An 18091-nucleotide genomic window follows, 5' to 3' on the forward strand; every position below is an offset into this window, starting at 1 on the left:
AAATTGATAGCACAATAAGGTCTTTAATGTTTAAGTGACCAGCTTAATTTTGGAAGCTCATACGTTTATGATAACTCAAGGGATGGAAATGCTTCATAATCATAACACAGGGTCCTTCTTCACTGAATAATCAATTTAATTGAACAAACTGCTTGTCTACCATCCTGTTCAAAGCTTACTAGTTATAGTATGTTGATATAATAAGGGTGTTATTTATTTTGTTGTTTCAGATGAAGCAATTTATCCATTGATTTAGAGACATCAGCCATTCTAAAAGTAAATTATTTCAGATGTATGCCTCCTGATTTTAAGCTGTTGGAGCAAAATGAGATGTCATTCAGTTGCATTTTCCCTAGGAATGATTACACATGCAGAGAATTGCATCACGCGTTCCTTTCTCTCGTGTAATTCTATCAGTGAAAAGTAATAAGGTTAACCAAGATTAGGCCATTTTGGATGAGAATCCTCATTTAAGTCCCGCTTGGTTTATAAAATCAGAGATTAAAAAAATAAAGACTGACTTTCCTGTCATGCAATAAATGTAACTGTTGAATAGTATAAGGTGATCATATGTTTTTTAGTCCAGACAGTCAATGTGAAACTTTGCACAGCTTAGTTAAGTGAATTTTATACATTGTAACGTATTATTACAACATCACCTCATGCAGGATAAGATTGAAGCTTGGGTGTGATCCCAGGTGTTGCTAGAGTTGAAGCAAGTAATATTTCAGTATTAAATATACCATTTTACACACATAAACCTGAAATGTAACAAAACATTTCCCTAGATAGATCAGTAGGCATCATGTTGTATTCATGGTATGTGATTGCAGGTGGACTATGCAAGCCTAAGGTGGTTTGAGAAGAACCATTTGATCATTTTATTACCTGTGTTGATGTACAGATCCAAGCCCCTCTGCCAGGCTAATATTTTAATGTAATTTATAATATTCATTTTGCTTATTGAATGAAACAATCAAAATGTACCAATTTGCATCACCCTTATGAAGCACCTCTGCACATCTCTGCCTATTTCACATATTTCATGAATTTTATATATTTGTATGCTAGAGCACGTACGTGTATCCAAATATATATTGACATTAGAGCCCATGCAGCTATAAGGAGAGAGACTTTAAGGTAAGTTGTGTTCTGAGGTAGGAAGCACTCAGCTGTTCAGGAATTACCACTTTAAAGAAACACTGGCTGCCCTGCAGTGAAGCTATAGCATCATTCTTTAATTTGATCAGAGTGGGTCTCCACTGGGGTCCCGCGGACTGTACGACCACAGGATGGGGCAACTTGCACCTCGCTGTATGTGCAAAAGTAGCACCAGAGGCTCAGTTCTGAGTGGAAGTCTGGTCTGGACCAGCAAACCGTTAGTCATCCCATTTAGATCCAAAGGCGTAAAAGCTATTTGCATGGGAATCTGCAGGCCCTGGACTTGAGCATCAGCTTTTAATTTGATTTGCATAACACTTGCTAGCATTTACCATCTTCAGACAAAATTTTAGCTCTGTTTCCCCATATCTCTCAATGCAGCACCAAAAATTAGATTGGACAGCCTGTCCTAAGGAAGGGGCAGCACCTTGCTGCGCTACCCCAGGGGGAGACGAGAGGTGAATTGTCACTCAGTGAGCAACAATTTCTCCTTTACTCAATGCCTGCTCTGGGGGAAGGAGTAACTTGCTTCACCTGTTTTTGTGAAGCAGTTTATTTCTCCCTGTGTGTCTATCCAGCTTCTGTAGCCAGCAAGTAGGTGGTGGCTGGGGCCAGGACTCCTCCTGCTCTCAGCCCCTCCCAACCCTCTTACTTATAGCACGTAGGTCCTGCTTTGCCTACTGCAGCTGAAGTCGCAATTTGAGCAGGACACCTTCTTCCCTTGCACATTAAGCACTGTAACTGTCTGCGCATTTGTCTTTCTAAAGTACTTTATAGCCTCCATCCCTGTTGTATCTGATCAACTCACAATCTTTAATGTATTTAATGTAGGGCTATTATCCCCATTTCCCAGATGGCAAACAGAGGCACCACGGTCACACAGGAAGTCTGTAGCAGAGCAGGGCCATAAGAGCAACCATACTAGGTCAGACCAATGGTCCATCTAGCCCAGTATCCTGTCTTCTGACAATGGCCAATACCAGGTGCCCCAGAGAGAATGAACAGAACAGCTAATCATCGAGTGATCCATCCCCTGTCGCCCATTCCCAGCTTCTGGCAGTTAGAGACTTAGGAGGCCCAGAGCATGGGGTTGCATCCCTGATCATCTTGGCTAATAGCCGTTGATGGATCTGTCCTCCATCAACTTATCTAATTCTTTTTTTAACTCAGTTGAACTTTTGGCCTTCACAACATCCCCTGCCAATGAGTTCCTGGTGACTGTGCATTGTATGAAGTAGTTTTCTTTTGCTTGTTTTAAACCTGTTGCCTATTACTTTAATTTGGGTGACCCCTGGTTCTTGTGTTATGTGCAGGGGTAACTAGTACTTCCTTACTCTCTTTCTTCACACCATTCATGATTTTATAGACCTCTATCATATGGCCCCTTAGTTGTCTCTTTTCCAAGCTAAAAAGTCCCATTCTTTTTAATCTCTCCTCATATAGAAGCTGTTCCCTATCCCTAATCCCGTCTTATCCCAGGAAAGCTTACTTTGGTGAGGGACCTTGTCAAAGATTTTGTGAAAGTCCAAGTAACTATATCTACTGGATCCCCCTTGTCCACAAGTTTTTTGATCCTCTCAAAGATTCTAATAGATTGATGAGGCATGATTTCCCTTTACAAAAGATGTATTGATTCTTCCCCAACAAAGCGTGCTGATAATTCTGACTTTTCAAACAGTTTCCCTGGTACTGAAGTTAGGCTTACTGGCCTCTAATTGCCAGGATCGCCTCTGGAGTCTTGTTTAAAAATTGGCATCCTATTAGCTATTCTCCAGTCATCTGGTACAGAGACTGATATAAGTGACAGGTTACATACCACAGTTAGCAGTTCTGCAATATTATATTTGAGTCCCTTCAGAACTCTTGGGTAAATACTATCTGGCCCTGGTGACTTATAACTGTTTAAGTTATCAGTTTGTTACTGGTGACATGAGTGCAGGTCTCCCAAGTCCTAGGTTAGAGCTGTAACCCCTGGACCATCCTTGCTCTCTCCAAGACTTGCCTTGTGTGTGTTTTTCATTTAATGAAATGGACGTGAAATTTCAGAGCATACAGAGGAGCTGTAATATTTAATAAACATATGAATGGGAAGGAATAAAACAGATGAAAAAAGAAAAGAAAGAGAAGATCAAGCTACAACAGAAGATATGTAAAGTATTTTTAAACTCTAGATCCTTTAAAACGTTGTCTCCCAGATAAAAACTGTGTCATGTTTGTCCCAAGAGTGTGTGTACGGTGCTGTATTTAGATAGATCACTGGAAAAGCATGGTACGTGGATACCGGTAAAAGGCATGTCGATAATGGACCTGTCAGGGTATAATGAGCCTTATGGGAGTTATATGTATATAATATGCAGGAGAATAGACTCCATAGTAAGCATAATAAAAGCCTTTAGGGAAAGAACTGTATTTACTGCTCCTGTGATGGCTACTTTTCCAAGCACTTCTTCTCCTCCTCCTCCCCCCCGCCCCTTTGTATTTTGTATTTAGACCATGTCAAGCCAAAATTTGAAACTGCCTGTCTAAACTGCTCCTACAAAATTGGGGTGTTTTAATTATTGCATGGGGGAAGATAAACTGCCCCTTCTTAAATTAAAAACAACAACTGTAGTTTGAGGGGCCATCTTGATGATCAAAAGATTCCTCTTCAGTTGATAGCTTAATAGGCCAGCTTTTAATTTAAAGTAATTGTTGATAGCCAATTTTTAAGCCCTCTGAGATAAGACTTTGAAATGGAAGGTGAATCCAGACTTATTCTTACACACAACTCTCAGCCTTTTCCTTTATTGACCTTTGGGAGTAGAAGACAACAGTTTAGATTTCTAACTCTGTCAGTTACATTTGTTGTGTTAGAAACATTTCCAATTCTGTATAGTTCCATCAGACTCCTACAGGTTTGTCTAGTCAAGGGCTTTTAAATAAAGGGTTGTTCATGATAAATTCATAAGGCCAAATCCTTCCCCTCGTCCTCTGCCCCCTTTCATCTGCTAGGCACCACTCCTGCATGTAAAGCAGTTGAAGAGAGACCCTATGTGGCATAGAGTCAGCTTATCCAGCTCTGTGCCACTACTCTGAGTGCTGGACAGTGGAACGGCCTCTTCAGAGCCATTATCTGCTAGCATGAATTGGAGCAGGCCCATTCAAAGTTACAGCCTGTCCAAATCTGGCCAATCTCAGGATCAGAAGCTGTAAGTGGTAGGACATATGGAAGTTGGCAGTAGCTGAAAATTCAGCCTGTGCCCTTGTCCCAAATATTTTACCTCAATTTCCAAAGCCAGCAAAATGGGAAAAGAAAATGTCAGGAATGGGGAAATGTCAAGGAGTGTATTAGCTTTAATATTTTATGGGACTTTTGTGAGAACTCAAGTGTGGGGGATAAACACTGGGACAGAGCTGTCCCAGAATGGGGCTAGTGAGGATAAATACTGCTTAGAGAATGCGATAAAGCATTCTGGGTTGCAGTGCAGAGGCTATTCAAAATAGAATGGCAATGCATACAGTAGGGACCAGCAGAAACCACCAAACTTATTTTCACCAGTAACCTAATCTAGATCTGAACACTGGTCTCTAGGGCTAAAAGAGTAAGTGCACCATCCTCATTCTGCCAACTGTCTGTTTCATCCCTGATGCTATATCAGTTAAGGCCTGAAGGCTATTTTCCTTTCATTGTGCTACACTAGAGCTGAAAGCTGAGACATCTCTATTACAGGTGCCCATTTTGTATGACTTTTAAGGGAAGACGTAGTAATGGCAGCAGTTAAATCAGAGGCTGGGTTGTCACTTGTATTACCATGCTCCAGGTGAGATGGTGGCATGTCCTCACAGCAAAAAGATTGTGCCTTTGAAGGACAACATTTAGTAAGAAATAAAAGTAAAACAATCACAAAGATTTGAACAGTGTGTGGGTCCAATGAATGTCAGCACATCAAGGAAAATGTTTCTCAATTCTGTCAGCCATTTTCAAGTTCCTCATGGTCCTCTGGTGACACTTGCAACCTTTGGATAAACAGCTAATCAGGGAAGCCGGTGTTTGTGCTCTTCATTTGGGGGACCAAGAACTTCACCTTCCCCACAATGCTGGCAAGCTTCAAGTTCAGGGAAACCCAGACACAGGGTTCCACTTGTCACTATTTATGTACGTGCACTGGCCCCCTCACAATCTTCAATGCTATGTTCACAGCTCCTCTGACGTAGGGAGGTGTTAACTCTGATTTACAGATGGAGAACTGAGGCACAGGGTGGATTAAATAACTTCCCCAATATCACACAAGGAGTCTGAGGCAGGAATCAAACCTAGGTCTCTTGCGTTCTAGTTCAATCTCCTCTCCACTCAAGACCCTCTTTATTAACCAGCACCTCCATTCCTCTGCCACCAGCCAGACAAGGAGCAAGAGGGACAGTAATAAATAATGACAACCACCGTCAATAAATCCCCAGCTGCCTCCAGGGGAAGAGGGAGGAAACTAGACCCAGGTGTGACCTTTACATTGTGGTGATGATGTTTAAATTAAGGAAGCGGACACCACAGTGATGAGCTCAGTACAAATATGAGGGAAGGAGAGAAAGTAGAAGCTCTTGGGCAGTTCTTGCATTTTCTGAATGGAAGCTGGAGTGCAGTGAAGTAAACTCCACAGGTCATAACTGACCCCTGGTTAATCAGGATTTCACTTTGTTGATAGAGGTGAGTGAACTTGTGACATTAGGAAAAACAACAAAAATAACTGCTCCTCTGTGAAAGCTATAGGGATGCAGAATCCTGCAACCCAACTAATGTAAACTCCATTAAACCTATTTGTTTCTATTAGCACCTGGAGTCCCCTGCTGAGATCAGAGCTCCATTGTCCTAAGCACAGGAAATGTACAGTGCAAGACAGTCCTTGCCCCAAAGAGCTTCCAGTCCAAATAGACAAGAGAGGCACATGATGGGAGAGGAAACAGGTGCAGAGAGATGAAGTGACTGGCCCAAAGTCACACAAGAGTTGGGAATAGAAGCCAGGTGTCCCAGCCCAGTGCCTTATCCCTTGGATTACACCTGTAGTGTAAACTTACTTATACTTACTTCTATGGCTAATGTACAGCAGCATGTGTCTGTGTGTTGTTGTGAATGGTTGCTACAATATACCACAGTATTCGTGTAAAGCATCAGACCAATTTTAAGGACACACATTAAAGAAGTGTTGTAAGACCAATGTTTTAAGTGGGTTGGTTTTTGCTTTTACCCTCACAGATCATGGACGGCAAATTGTGGTTCCAGTTGGACTGTGGAAGTGGCCCAGGAATCCTGGGCATTTCTGGCAGGACTGTTAATGATGGGAACTGGCACTCGGTCTTCCTGGAGCTCAATCGGAATTTCACAAGCTTGTCACTTGATGACAGTTATGTGGAGCGGCGCAAAGCCCCCCTCTACTTTCAGACTCTGAGTACCGATAGCTCTGTCTACTTTGGAGCCCAGGTGCAAGTGGATAATGTCCGGAGCCTGACTGACAAGAGGACAACCCAGGTCCTGAGTGGTTTTCAGGGCTGCCTGGATTCTGTTATCCTGAATAACAATGAACTGCCGCTCCAAAACAAGCGCAGCAGCTTTGCAGAAGTGGTTGGCCTGACTGAATTAAAGCTTGGCTGCGTTCTATACCCTGATGCATGTGAGAGGAATCCTTGCCAGAACGGAGGGAGCTGTACTAGTTTGCCATCTGGTGGTAAATATCTTTAATTACATTTTCTTTTTTTTGCGGGGGGGGGGGGGGAGTCAATGTCTGTCTCATTCAGTCAATTGCAGTGCTGTCTGTGGTGTTCCCGGGATATTAGAGATACAAGGTGGGTGAGGTAATATCTTTTATTGGGCCAACTTCTGTTGGTGAGAGAGACAAGCTGTCATGCTACACAGAGCTGAAGAAGAGCTCGAAAGCTTGTCTCTTTCACCAACAGAAATTGGTCCCATAAAAGATATTACCTCACCCACCTTGTCTCTCATTCAGTCTGTCACAAGTCTTTCAATGCGGAGACATGTTGGAAAAGTCTCATAAACTCTATAAAAGCTTTTTAGGTTTGGCAAAGTTTATAAAAGCTGCCAGCTTCATAAACAACAACTAAATGGCACTCACCCATTCTCACTGTATTAGTATTCAAGGAGGAGATTGTCTCTCACTAGGGTTACTATAATCCTATTTATGTAGACACCAATAGCATAACAATTACTGAAGTGCTCAGCTGAGGCTTTCAAAATCCATTTACAGCAACAGAGGTTGCAAACAAAACTGGTGATACCTAATATCCATCACAGCTTGAATCGTACGGTTGTGCTTCTCTATATAAGCTGGCACAGATTGTTACTTAGACTTCCACAACACCATCATCCATTTTTGAGTATATAATTTGCTTACATATCTATATATTAAATTGTGAGTCTAAAGCGTTATAAAACTGCAGATAAAACCCACGTGCAGTGGAGTCCCAGGGGGAACTGAATGCTTCAGGGTCTTGGTAACAGGGCAAAGCCAGTAGGTCATTCTTTTGACTCACACCTGTATTAGAGGTGACCGTTCCTGTCTAGTGGCAGTTTGACAGCTTGTGTGAAGTGGGTTTTGTAGCATCAAGCTAATTCCTAATGAGCAGGTGCCCAAATCACAAAAAACACTGGGATCATTGGCAGTCCTGTCAGTGAGAGTGTTGAATGGGTGTGGAGACAAATCTACCTGCTTGATGCTACGGCTGGGCCCTCCCAGTCCTAGTTTGCAGCACAGAAATGAGGAAGCTTTTTTTCTGCTGCGCACAATTCAGTGCTTCATTTTCCATATCTGTCAGGTTGGCACCTCTATTCATGCCTCTTCTGTGGCCCTACAAAGTCCCAGGACCTACTCATCAGCCACCTAGTGGCACTAGCCATACCTGGTTCTCTGAGATTGTGGTCCCCTTTTCCAGTCCTTCATACATTCACCTGTCTAGGTAGGGTTCCTCAATGCAGCAACCACTGACTCCTTGGACTCCTTCTTGGAAATGTGGGTGTTGCCTGGGATTCTCTGCTTGGCGGCACCTTCCGGAGCCCTGGTTTTGACTCTGTGACCTGCACTTCTATCCCTGCTTTTTTCATTTTTTTGTCCCCTGTAATCTATTGATTTCAGGGCTCAGTGGCCCCTCCCTCACCTGAAGGGGTAGAGCCTTTCCTTGTCTTTGTGGGCTCCGATTCCAGTTACTAAACAATCTGGTACCTTTTCCAAGCACCTGTTAGTAATAATGTTACTTAGCATCTGTTTATTGCTTCTCAGTCCCAGCCCTGCACAGACATTAAATAGTTCAACTGGACTGAAATTCACTTTTGGAAATGGAAGAAAATCTGTGGGAAACTTGCACACTCTGGTGTCCTTCCCTCTGTAAAAGCAAGCTTATTCTTCAGCAGTATTGCAAGAAAACACAGAAGCTGAATTTTGGCTTTCACCAGAAGGAAGTTATAAGCACTTTCCCTAGTGCTCTTGTGCAGAAGGAAGCCATAACTGGTCTGTCTGTGTTCCCTGAGCATATGGAAGGGGCTCACTGAATGGCCTCCAGCTGTCCTTGCTCATGCAAGGTACCTTCTTCACAGCTCCGCTAGTGGGAGGTTTAATTTGGCCCACAGCACCCTGTTGCCATCCCAGTATTTACCTCAGTGCTTCCTACTTGGCTTTGGTTCACAACAAGTAAGATCAAGGATGAGTCAGGGAAGCTGTAGAAGTATGGTCAATTGAAGAAAGTGCAAAGATAGTTAAAAGAAATGAACTCACAGCATGTACATTAGCAAAGCATCTCAGTATTAACACCAAGCATGGCAATGGGACTTCAATGTGCAGCACAAAGACAAATGTTGCAGCTTATGTGTATGTGTAAGGTCTTTACCTGCGAATGTAAGGAAAGACAATAAGCAGCAGGCAATTAAAGGGGAAAGAAAATATTTGAGTGAAAAAGAGGTAGTGGCTTTTGAGAAACTGCTAAACAAGATTATAGAAATCCCAGAAAGTAAAGATGAAACGTTAACTCAGATTCCATATATAATAAATTAGGTCAAGTATCACCAACTTAGCAAGCTGGGGAGAGTAGGAACTGTGCCTTTTATTAATTTAACTTGAATCTATTTATTGTATTGTCTAGCAATTGCATGGTGAGTATATTGAGACCTTTCTAACAAATCACTTCATGGTAATTCTTTTTCCCAACATCATATGTATTGCCAGTTTACAGGAGGGCAGTGCAGGGGATGCATGCAGCTCCAAATGTTGAGTCCATTTTATTATTAGAATAAAATAAACGGTTCAAGTCAAGATAATTTACTTCTGGAATCCAGGCACTGAAGTTATTTAGACTTGCAAACGTTATTGCCTCAATGAGGAGGCAAGTGCCCAGAGGGGATATTTCAGCTGTCTCTAGTTAAGAAATCTGTTTGCTCTTTTTACTGTTTCAGCAATTTATGTAAATAAAGGATTGTTATAGTACCATAATTTCAAAGCAGTGGGCCCTAACTATACGTGAGTGGCTCTATAAACCAGCCCGCTATGACAAGTCATGGCCATTTTTTTCCACCAGGCAAAACAATCCTGTTAGTGTGAGCCATTCTCAGTATATAAAAAGAGCATATAATGAAATTGGGTTGAAAGGAGAACCCTACACCATGTCAAATGCTAGTTATATAACCACAAATTGTAGCATGCTTTTAAGGATGGCAGAACATTGTGCTTGCTGGCACCGATGGTAGCACCCGCAGTAGATTTAAAATAAAATATACGAAGCTTCATTTTTATCTTAGGAAAGGAGATGGCAGCTTTTCTTTGGGGGGAAAGTGCGCACACATATATTTTGCTACCAAAGGGGCCTGATTCTGGTCCAGTTAAGTCAATGACTATAGGGATAACACAGCAGCACCTACAGCCCAGTTCTTTACATAGCACCTTACTTTACATGTAGGGTCATTGAAATCAATGGAGCAAGGTGCTACTAACTATGAACAAGGGTGTCAGAATCTGTCCCAAAGTGAGCAGTGTTCAGCATAAATGCAGAATTTAGTTGGATAAATTTTGAATTTGAATGTTCCAGAGTAGTGTGCATACAATTGTAAGTTCCCTTTTCCTATAATAATCCTACTATGATTTACAGTGAAAATAAGAGAAAACAAAGAGAGCTCAGAGTTCTATCTACGACCAAACACTGTGACGTCAAAAAGTCATTGGCAGTGTAGCAGGAGGCAGGGGGCCATGCCTAATTTACATATAATTTGCATAAAGTATGTAAAATGAATGCAGACATCCATAATGCTATCCCTGAGGTGATACCTTCCTTCCTGAATAGAAATGGCTGGTTGTTTCTGTTCATCAGCAATAAAACCTACATTTGATCAACTTTGGTTTCCTCTTGCCATTACAGCTTTCAAGGCATTTTTGGGCTAGCTACAATGAATCTCAGTCCATTCTTTGGGCACCCTGAGAGAGAGAGAGATGACATATCTGAAGGGAAAAAAGACAAGTCTCAACAGATCAAAGTTTATTGCTAAGACATATAGAGGGGCTGGGACCAGAGGCCTTCTGCAAGGGGTTCTCCAAAATTAAAGTGGTGGACCCTATAGGTAGAACTGTACAATGTGAGCAGCTCAGAAGCTGAAGACCGCATGCTGTTCATGTAGGGAACTTCCACCAATACAGAGAACTGCTTCTGATTGACCTGTGTGGGCATTCTGCTCATGAATGGAGGAGGATAAGCATATGGTCCATAGGATGATGTCAACCAGGAAAGGGCTACATGTGCAAAAGAATCTAGAACCTGAACATGAAGTCCTTGACATAAGGTACCAGGAGCCAAAGCAGTGGCTTACATAGAAGTATGGTCAGCTAAATTGATCGTGGCAAGGAGGAAGGATGGCTTGTGGGTAAAGTGCTGAACTGGGACTCGGGAGACCTTGGTTAAATTCCTGGCTTTTCCACAGACTTGGTGCCTGCCCTCTTGGCAAGCCATTTAGGGAATGTCTACACTGCAGTTGGGAGTGTGCCTCCCAGCCCGGGTAGACAGACACATGCTAGCTTTGCTCAAGCAAGCATGGGGAAAGTAGCAGAATGGACATTGTGGCACAGGTAGGGTAGCTACCTGAATACAGACCTAAAGGGTATGGGTAGGATTGTACTGGGATGGTTAGCAGTGTCCACACTGCTATTTTTAGTGCACTATCTTGAGCAAAGCTAGTGTGGGGTGCTAGGCTGGGAGGCTTGCTCCCAGCTGCAGTGTAGACATATCTTAATTTCCCAAAACCACAGTTTCCCAACTATTTAAATAAATGGGAGTAATAACACTTTCCAGGGGCATTGTGAGAGTAAATTCCGTTAATGTTTCAGAGTGGTGATGCTGCTGGCTTATACTCCAAAAAAAAACATATCAAAAGAACAATATCAAGGTTGCAAAACCAAGCCCTCGAAAAGATTGCCCTTGCAACCTCAGTTTGATCCCCTTGTGTGTGTGCATTATAGTAAGTCTTTAAATATGTGATCACATACTATATTTTCCCCAGGACTCCTGCCTCATTCAGTGCACACTTAATTAACATCTATTCAGTATTTTGTTTTCTCTTTATTCAATGTGTGGCTGCATGCCTTATTTATTGTACTCTATTCAAGTCGTGTTCTAAATACATAATTACTAATTTCCTCATTGGTTTTCTGTGGCATACATCACAATTAGCAGACAAAGGTAAATGAAGATCCAGTGCCTGGAAGTCAAAGCAAGACAAATTCAGATTGGAAATAAAATGTTAATTTTTAACAACAAGGGTAACTAATCATTGGAACAACTTTAACAAGGATCGTGGTAGATTCTCCATCACTGGCTATTTTTAAATCAATATTGTATGTTTTTCTTGTTCAGACAGGAATTAATTCAAAGAAGTTCTCTGGACTGTGTTATACAGGAGATCAGACCAGACGATCCAAGAGGTCCCCTCTGGCCTTATCTATGAATCGTTAGTAGCTGTGTTCTCTGCAAACATTAATTTATTTTCACAAAACCCCTGAGAGGTGAAGAAGTGGTATTGTCCCCATTTTGCAAATGGGGAAATGAGGCACAGAGAGATTAAGGTCAAAAATTTCCACTAATTCTGAGTGCCCGATCTGAAGCACCCAGGACCTGATTTGTCGAAGCACAAAGCATTATATATCACTTTATGTGTTCAAAGCACAGCTGGCATATAGCTCCACATTTCCACAGTTTAGACCCTAGGGTCTCAAGTCAGTCACCCAGAAAATGAGGAATACACATGAAAAGGACTACCTGTGGAAAGTTTGGTTTAAGTGCTTTGCCTAGAATCACACAGGAACTCTGTGGCGAAGGCAATCACGTTCTTCCGGGCATCATTTAGCTGCCTTAACCATGAAACCTGCCTTTCTTTTCCTGCAATCCCCTGCCTCATGACTACACATTACTTCCAATTCCTGCAACAGAAAAGGCAGGGATCCTGCACACAACAGCCTTCTCTACTACACAATTCTGGTTCATTCCCAGAGCAGGGGCATCCTGTGTACTGAACGAAGCAGGGATCCTGTGGGGGAAAAATAGTATGTGATCATCTAATTAAACATTCTGTCATAAAGCAAATGAACAAAAAGGCTGAATTAAAAGGAAAGCTTCATTCTGGCATTTCCTAACTTTTGAGTGCTTGACTTTGCAACCTTAATGTTCTTTTAAGAGAGGATTGGGGTGGGGGAGTGTGATTTCCTAGATTGTGTTTTTTTTGTTTGTTTGTTGGTTTTTTAATAAGCCAGATTCTCGTCAGCAGGCTTGGGACCTTTAGATCCATCACACAAACCTCTGCCACATGAGCTAATAGAGTAGCTGATAGTGGATGACAACCTACCACTGCTATGTGGACTGGCACTAGCGGAGGATGGGAGACTTTTCCAGTGGGTTTCACAGCTGTTTTCTGACAAAAGAGATGCAGTGAGACTTAGGACTCTTCAGTTCTTGTCTGTGCTCTGGAGGGGAGTGTTGTCTAGTTGACACAGACTCTTCTGCCCATTTCCCCCAGGTTTGAACCCTTCTGTCCCATCCACTCCAACCTGTCCCTGACCCAGTCCTGATTCTTCCCCGTCTCCTTCCACATCCTGTCCAAGTTCCCCACTCCCAACTCCTAATCCAGAATGTCTCTCCCCTCCCCCACAGCATCTCTCAGTTCCAGTCTCTCTCTCCGAGCTCCGCCCCAACCTCCTTCTCTAGCTCCTTACCTCAGTGCCCCCCTCCCTGCCTCCTTGTCCCAGTCTCTTCGCCCAGCCAGTCCCAGTTTTCCCACTATAGCTCCTTGTCAGATCTGTCTCCATTCCCCCCCATTGGTTCCTAGTTCCAGTCTCCTTGTCCAGCCAGACTTAGTTTCCTCTCCCCGCTCCCCAGCTGCTCATTCAAACTCAGCATTCCCCTTCCTGGACAACTGACTCCCAGTTCTCCCATCGCCCTCTTTCCCTTGCCAGTTCCCGAGCTCCCTCGTATTTTAACCCCCTCCCAACTCCTAGTCTTCTTGCTCAACCAGTCCCAGATTCCCCTTTCCTCTGGTTCCCAGTTCCAGCCTCTCCATCCAACCATCCCAGCCTCTTCCCCTGACCTCTCAGTTCCAATCTCCTTACCTGATAGTCCGGTCATCCACCCCCCAGTCCCAGTCTCACCAGATTCCTTGTCCCAGTCTACTCCTTTCCATTCCCCCAGACCAGCTTGTCCCACTTTGCGTTCAGATCAGATGGCTTCCTCCTCCATGCTGCCTGGATGCCATCAGGGGACATCATATGAGAGCACAGGAGAGACAGGCTCCCTGCTCTGAGTTCCAGTGCCTGGCCTGACCCTGGCCCAGAGCAGCCCTTACAGGCCTTATGAGCCCCTGTAGCCTTGAGCTGGAAGGACCATGGTCTGTGGGAATGGGGCATGCACAGTTTGCTCAGCACTAAGCAGTGAGGAGATGGTACACACTTAGTAAAGATGAAATCTTATAAGATTTTAGCTTCTAAACATCTAAGACATTTCTACCGAGAATGTGCAAACTCCCAATTTTTCAAACTGGGCCAAAGTAGGTTGGACTTTTACAGGGATCACAAAATGCACATCCCTGACACAAAGGCCACACCGCTGCCAAATTTCAAGTCTCTACTCCAAAGTGTGACAGCACTAGGGCTGTTCAAAGAATAGTTGTTGGAAAAGTTTAACATGGGCTAAACAATGTATTTTTCCTTAGCCTTTTGGAGGTGGGGGGAGGGGGAGAGACAGAGATGGATGCACTGTGTCAGCTGAATGTTTCCCCAAACAATCAGCCTGAGGCATGGAAAACGTCAGCCCAAACGGTTGGAGTTTGATAAAAAATATAAGCCACTGAAAACAAGGTCTTAAAATGGGAAGTGTAGCACAAATAGAGTAGGGGCATTAGGAGACGAGAGCTGAGGAAGCGTTGTTCTAAGTCAGCCATAAAAACGTTGGCATACTGTGGGGCCATGCGGGTACCCATAGCAGTGCCGCTGATTTGAAGGTATACATTGTCCCCAAATGTGAAATAGTTATGGGTGAGGACAAAGTCACAAAGTTCAGCCACCAGGTTTGCCCTGACATTATCGGGGATACTGTTCCTGACGGCTTGTAGTCCATCTTTGTGTGGAATATTGGTGTAGAGGGCTTCTACATCCATAGTGGCTAGGCTGGTGTTTTCAGGAAGATCACGGATGGATTGTAGTTTCCTCAGGAAGTCAGTGGTGTCTCGAAGATAGCTGGGAGTGCTGGTAGCGTAGGGCCTGAGGAGGGAGTCTACATAGCCAGACAATCCTGCTGTCAGAGTGCCAATGCTTGAGATGATGGGGCGTCCAGGATTTCCAGGTTTATGGATCTTGGGTAGCAGATAGAGTGCCCCAGGTTGGGGTTCCAGGGGTGTGTCTGTGCAGATTTGTTCTTGTGCTTTTTCAGGGAGTGTCTTGAGCAGATGGTGTAGTTTCTTTTGGTAACCCTCAGTGGGATCAGAGGGTAATGGCTTGTAGAAAGTGGTGTTGGAGAGCTGCCTAGCAGCCTCTTGCTCATATTCCGACCTATTCATGATGACGATAGCACCTTCTTTGTCAGCCTTTTCGATTATGATGTCAGAGTTGTTTCTGAGGCTGTGGACGGCATTGTGTTCTGCACGGCTGAGGTTATGGGGCAAGTGATGCTGCTTTTCCACAATTTCAGCCCGTGCACATCAGCAGAAGCACTCTGTGTAGAAGTCCATCCTGTTGTTTCTACCTTCACCCAGAATTTCTACCTTCACCCTTCACCCAGATTCCACCCAGAATCCTTCTTTTTGTAGTCTTGGTAGGAAGGTCTCTGTGGGTTAGTATGTTGTTCAGAGGTGTTTTGGAAATATTCCTTGAGTCGGAGACTTCGAAAATAGAATTCTAGGTACCACAGAATTGTATCATGTTCATGGGGGTGGAGGGGCAGAAGGAGAGGCCCCGAGATAGGACAGATTCTTCTGCTGGGCTGAGAGTATAATTGGATAGATTAACAATATTGCTGGGTGGGTTAAGGGAACCACTGTTGTGGCCCCTTGTGGCATGTAGTAGTTTAGATAATTTAGTGTCGTTCTTCTTTTGTAGAGAAGCAACGTGTGTGTTGTAAATGGCTTGTCTAGTTTTTGTAAAGTCCAGCCATGAGGAAGTTTGTGTGGAAGGTTGGTTTTTTATGAGAGAATCCAGTTTTGAGAGCTCATTCTTTATCTTTCCCTGTTTGCTGTAGAGGATGTTGATCAGGTGGTTCCACAGTTTCTTTGAGAGCGTGTGACACAAGCTGTCAGCATAGTCTGTGTGGTATGTAGACTGTAATGGATTTTTTACCTTCAGTCCTTTTGGTACGATGTCCATCTCCTTGCATTTGGAAGGGAAGACGATGTCTGTCTGTATCTGTACGAGTTTTTTCATGAAGTTGATAGATTTCCACTCAATGCAAAGGCAAGCAAACAGCAGTGGCATAGACAGCATTACTGTACCAAATGTACTAATAGGGCAAGCATGAATACTGGACCAAGTTTTTCAAAAGTCACAGAAACAAACCTTAGGTTAGTTAGAGTCTTGTAATTATAAGTATAGTTACTTCATTTTAATTTTATCAGTGCTATACATCTTGCCTTGATTGAATTGTCTGAACAGGCAGTTTTACCATGTCGAAGTGAAAAAAAAAAAACACATGTGGGGTTGAGTCTCAGGAGATGGTTTGAACCAGTATGTGGTGAGATTATGGACCAGCAGCCCTCTTTCAGCCCTTCAGCTTCTGCAGAATTCAAACTTTCAACTAAAGGGTAAAAAAATTGCACCCTTACAGCTTTGAAGAAAATCTTTCAAACCTGAGCTGACAGAAGCTGTTTTACCATCTGTATGGATAGACACTAGCTCCCAGAAAGATGCAGCTGCCCCATTATTAACCAGTGAGGAACTAACTCTGAATCCTAATGACATCATAAATATCAACATTGGCTATTTTAGTATGTATCATTTTAACAGCGGTATCTAGCTTCTCTGGGATCATGGGCGAATTATGAGTAGAGAACAACACTCCTTTCCTCCTCCTCGTTCTATGAGCTCTTGCTTTTTACATAAATACCATTAAAATCCCAAGTGGCGGAGGGGGGGGCCCTTCGTAGCATTTATATGGTACTTTTAAATTTTGATGCATTTTAGAGATATTAACATGTGAACTAGGTATTTCTCAGAACACTCATGAGAGTTAAGCAAAGAACAAAAGGCTGCTTTAATCATATGGTCATTAACTGACCGGCTCTCTTTTTCTTTCTCCTTCAGAGAGACGCAAACGAAACACCGTGATTTACAAAAGCAATCTTAAAATCACAACTCCATTTAATGTTGATTTTTAAAAGACTTTAGGATTTAAAAAAAAATTAAAAAGAGTTGGACCGTTTTATTATTTGTATAGCTTTAAGAGACTGCTAATCAGCTCTTCCAGATTTCTTGATTGAATTTTATGGTTTCAAATTAGGTAAAAGAGTCTGACTATAAATTCACAGAAACAAATTTGGTTGCAAGGGTCTTGAGTGAAAGACAGAGATTCATTGTAATTGCAATTTGAACTGCAAGGAACCGAGGGGTAGCCATGTTAGTCTGTAGCCACAGAAGCAAGGAGGAGTCTGGTGGCACCTTAAAGGCTAACAGATTTATTTGGGCATAAGCTTTTGTGGGTAAAAACCCCATGCATCTGAAGAAGTGGTTTTTTTACCCACAAAAGCTTATTCCCAGATAAATCTGTTAGTCTTTAAGGTGTCACCAGAGTCGTCATTGTAATTGCAAGGAAGTCACTGTCTGTGTGAGAAATATAAAACAAACTAGAGGTGGCAGGAATATGCTTGGATGAAGAATACTCTGGTCCCCAAACCAACCAGATGTCTACAGAATCATATCAAAATGCAAATCGGGGAGCTCCCCTTTTGCTCCAATGCTTCGTACCAATCAGCTCCTGGTATAACTGGATTTGAGGCAAAATCTGTTTCTATAGGTCCAGCTCTGAATTGGTGAAGTAAAACTGCACAGCATGGAAACAACATGCCTGAAACTGATGTAAAAGCAAAGCATGTCACAAAAGAAGGCCAAGTAATAGATGGAAACAGGAGCATATGTATGTGAAAAAGAATTGGCAGCTGTTTGGAACATCCTCTTTAATAAAGTCAAGTGAATCTACGGATAGGGAGCAGCTCAAAGGTTCAGACTGGAGATTCTAGCAACAACAGACACGCTCTCTGCATGACAGCTGCATTGAGTCATCCCATCTGCTACAATGGCACAGTGCCTCCTTGCTTACAACTTCTTTAAGTCTACGGGAGCCAAGCAAACATATGTGAATAGATGAGAAGTGTATCTGTGTAGTACTGCGAGTGTCATTGTTTGCTAGAGGCTCCTCTTCTGGGACCACACGGTGTCCTCGTGCC

At 43.0% G+C, this 18091-nt stretch overlaps 1 protein-coding gene across 8 annotated transcripts in view; it reads left to right on the top strand.

Annotated features, from left to right (window-relative positions):
- The window catches only part of FAT3 (FAT atypical cadherin 3), a 559292-nt gene that overhangs the window by 514250 nt on the left and 26951 nt on the right, over positions 1-18091 (top strand). For all 8 annotated transcript variants that reach the window (XM_073336876.1, XM_073336917.1, XM_073336926.1 and 5 more), the window contains one exon: positions 6389-6857. In XM_073336876.1, the coding sequence (XP_073192977.1) occupies positions 6389-6857 (469 nt within the window). The remainder of the gene's footprint in view (positions 1-6388; positions 6858-18091) is intronic.

The sequence above is a fragment of the Lepidochelys kempii genome, chromosome 1 (genome assembly GCF_965140265.1).
Source record: "Lepidochelys kempii isolate rLepKem1 chromosome 1, rLepKem1.hap2, whole genome shotgun sequence".
Lineage (NCBI taxonomy): Eukaryota > Metazoa > Chordata > Testudines > Cheloniidae > Lepidochelys > Lepidochelys kempii.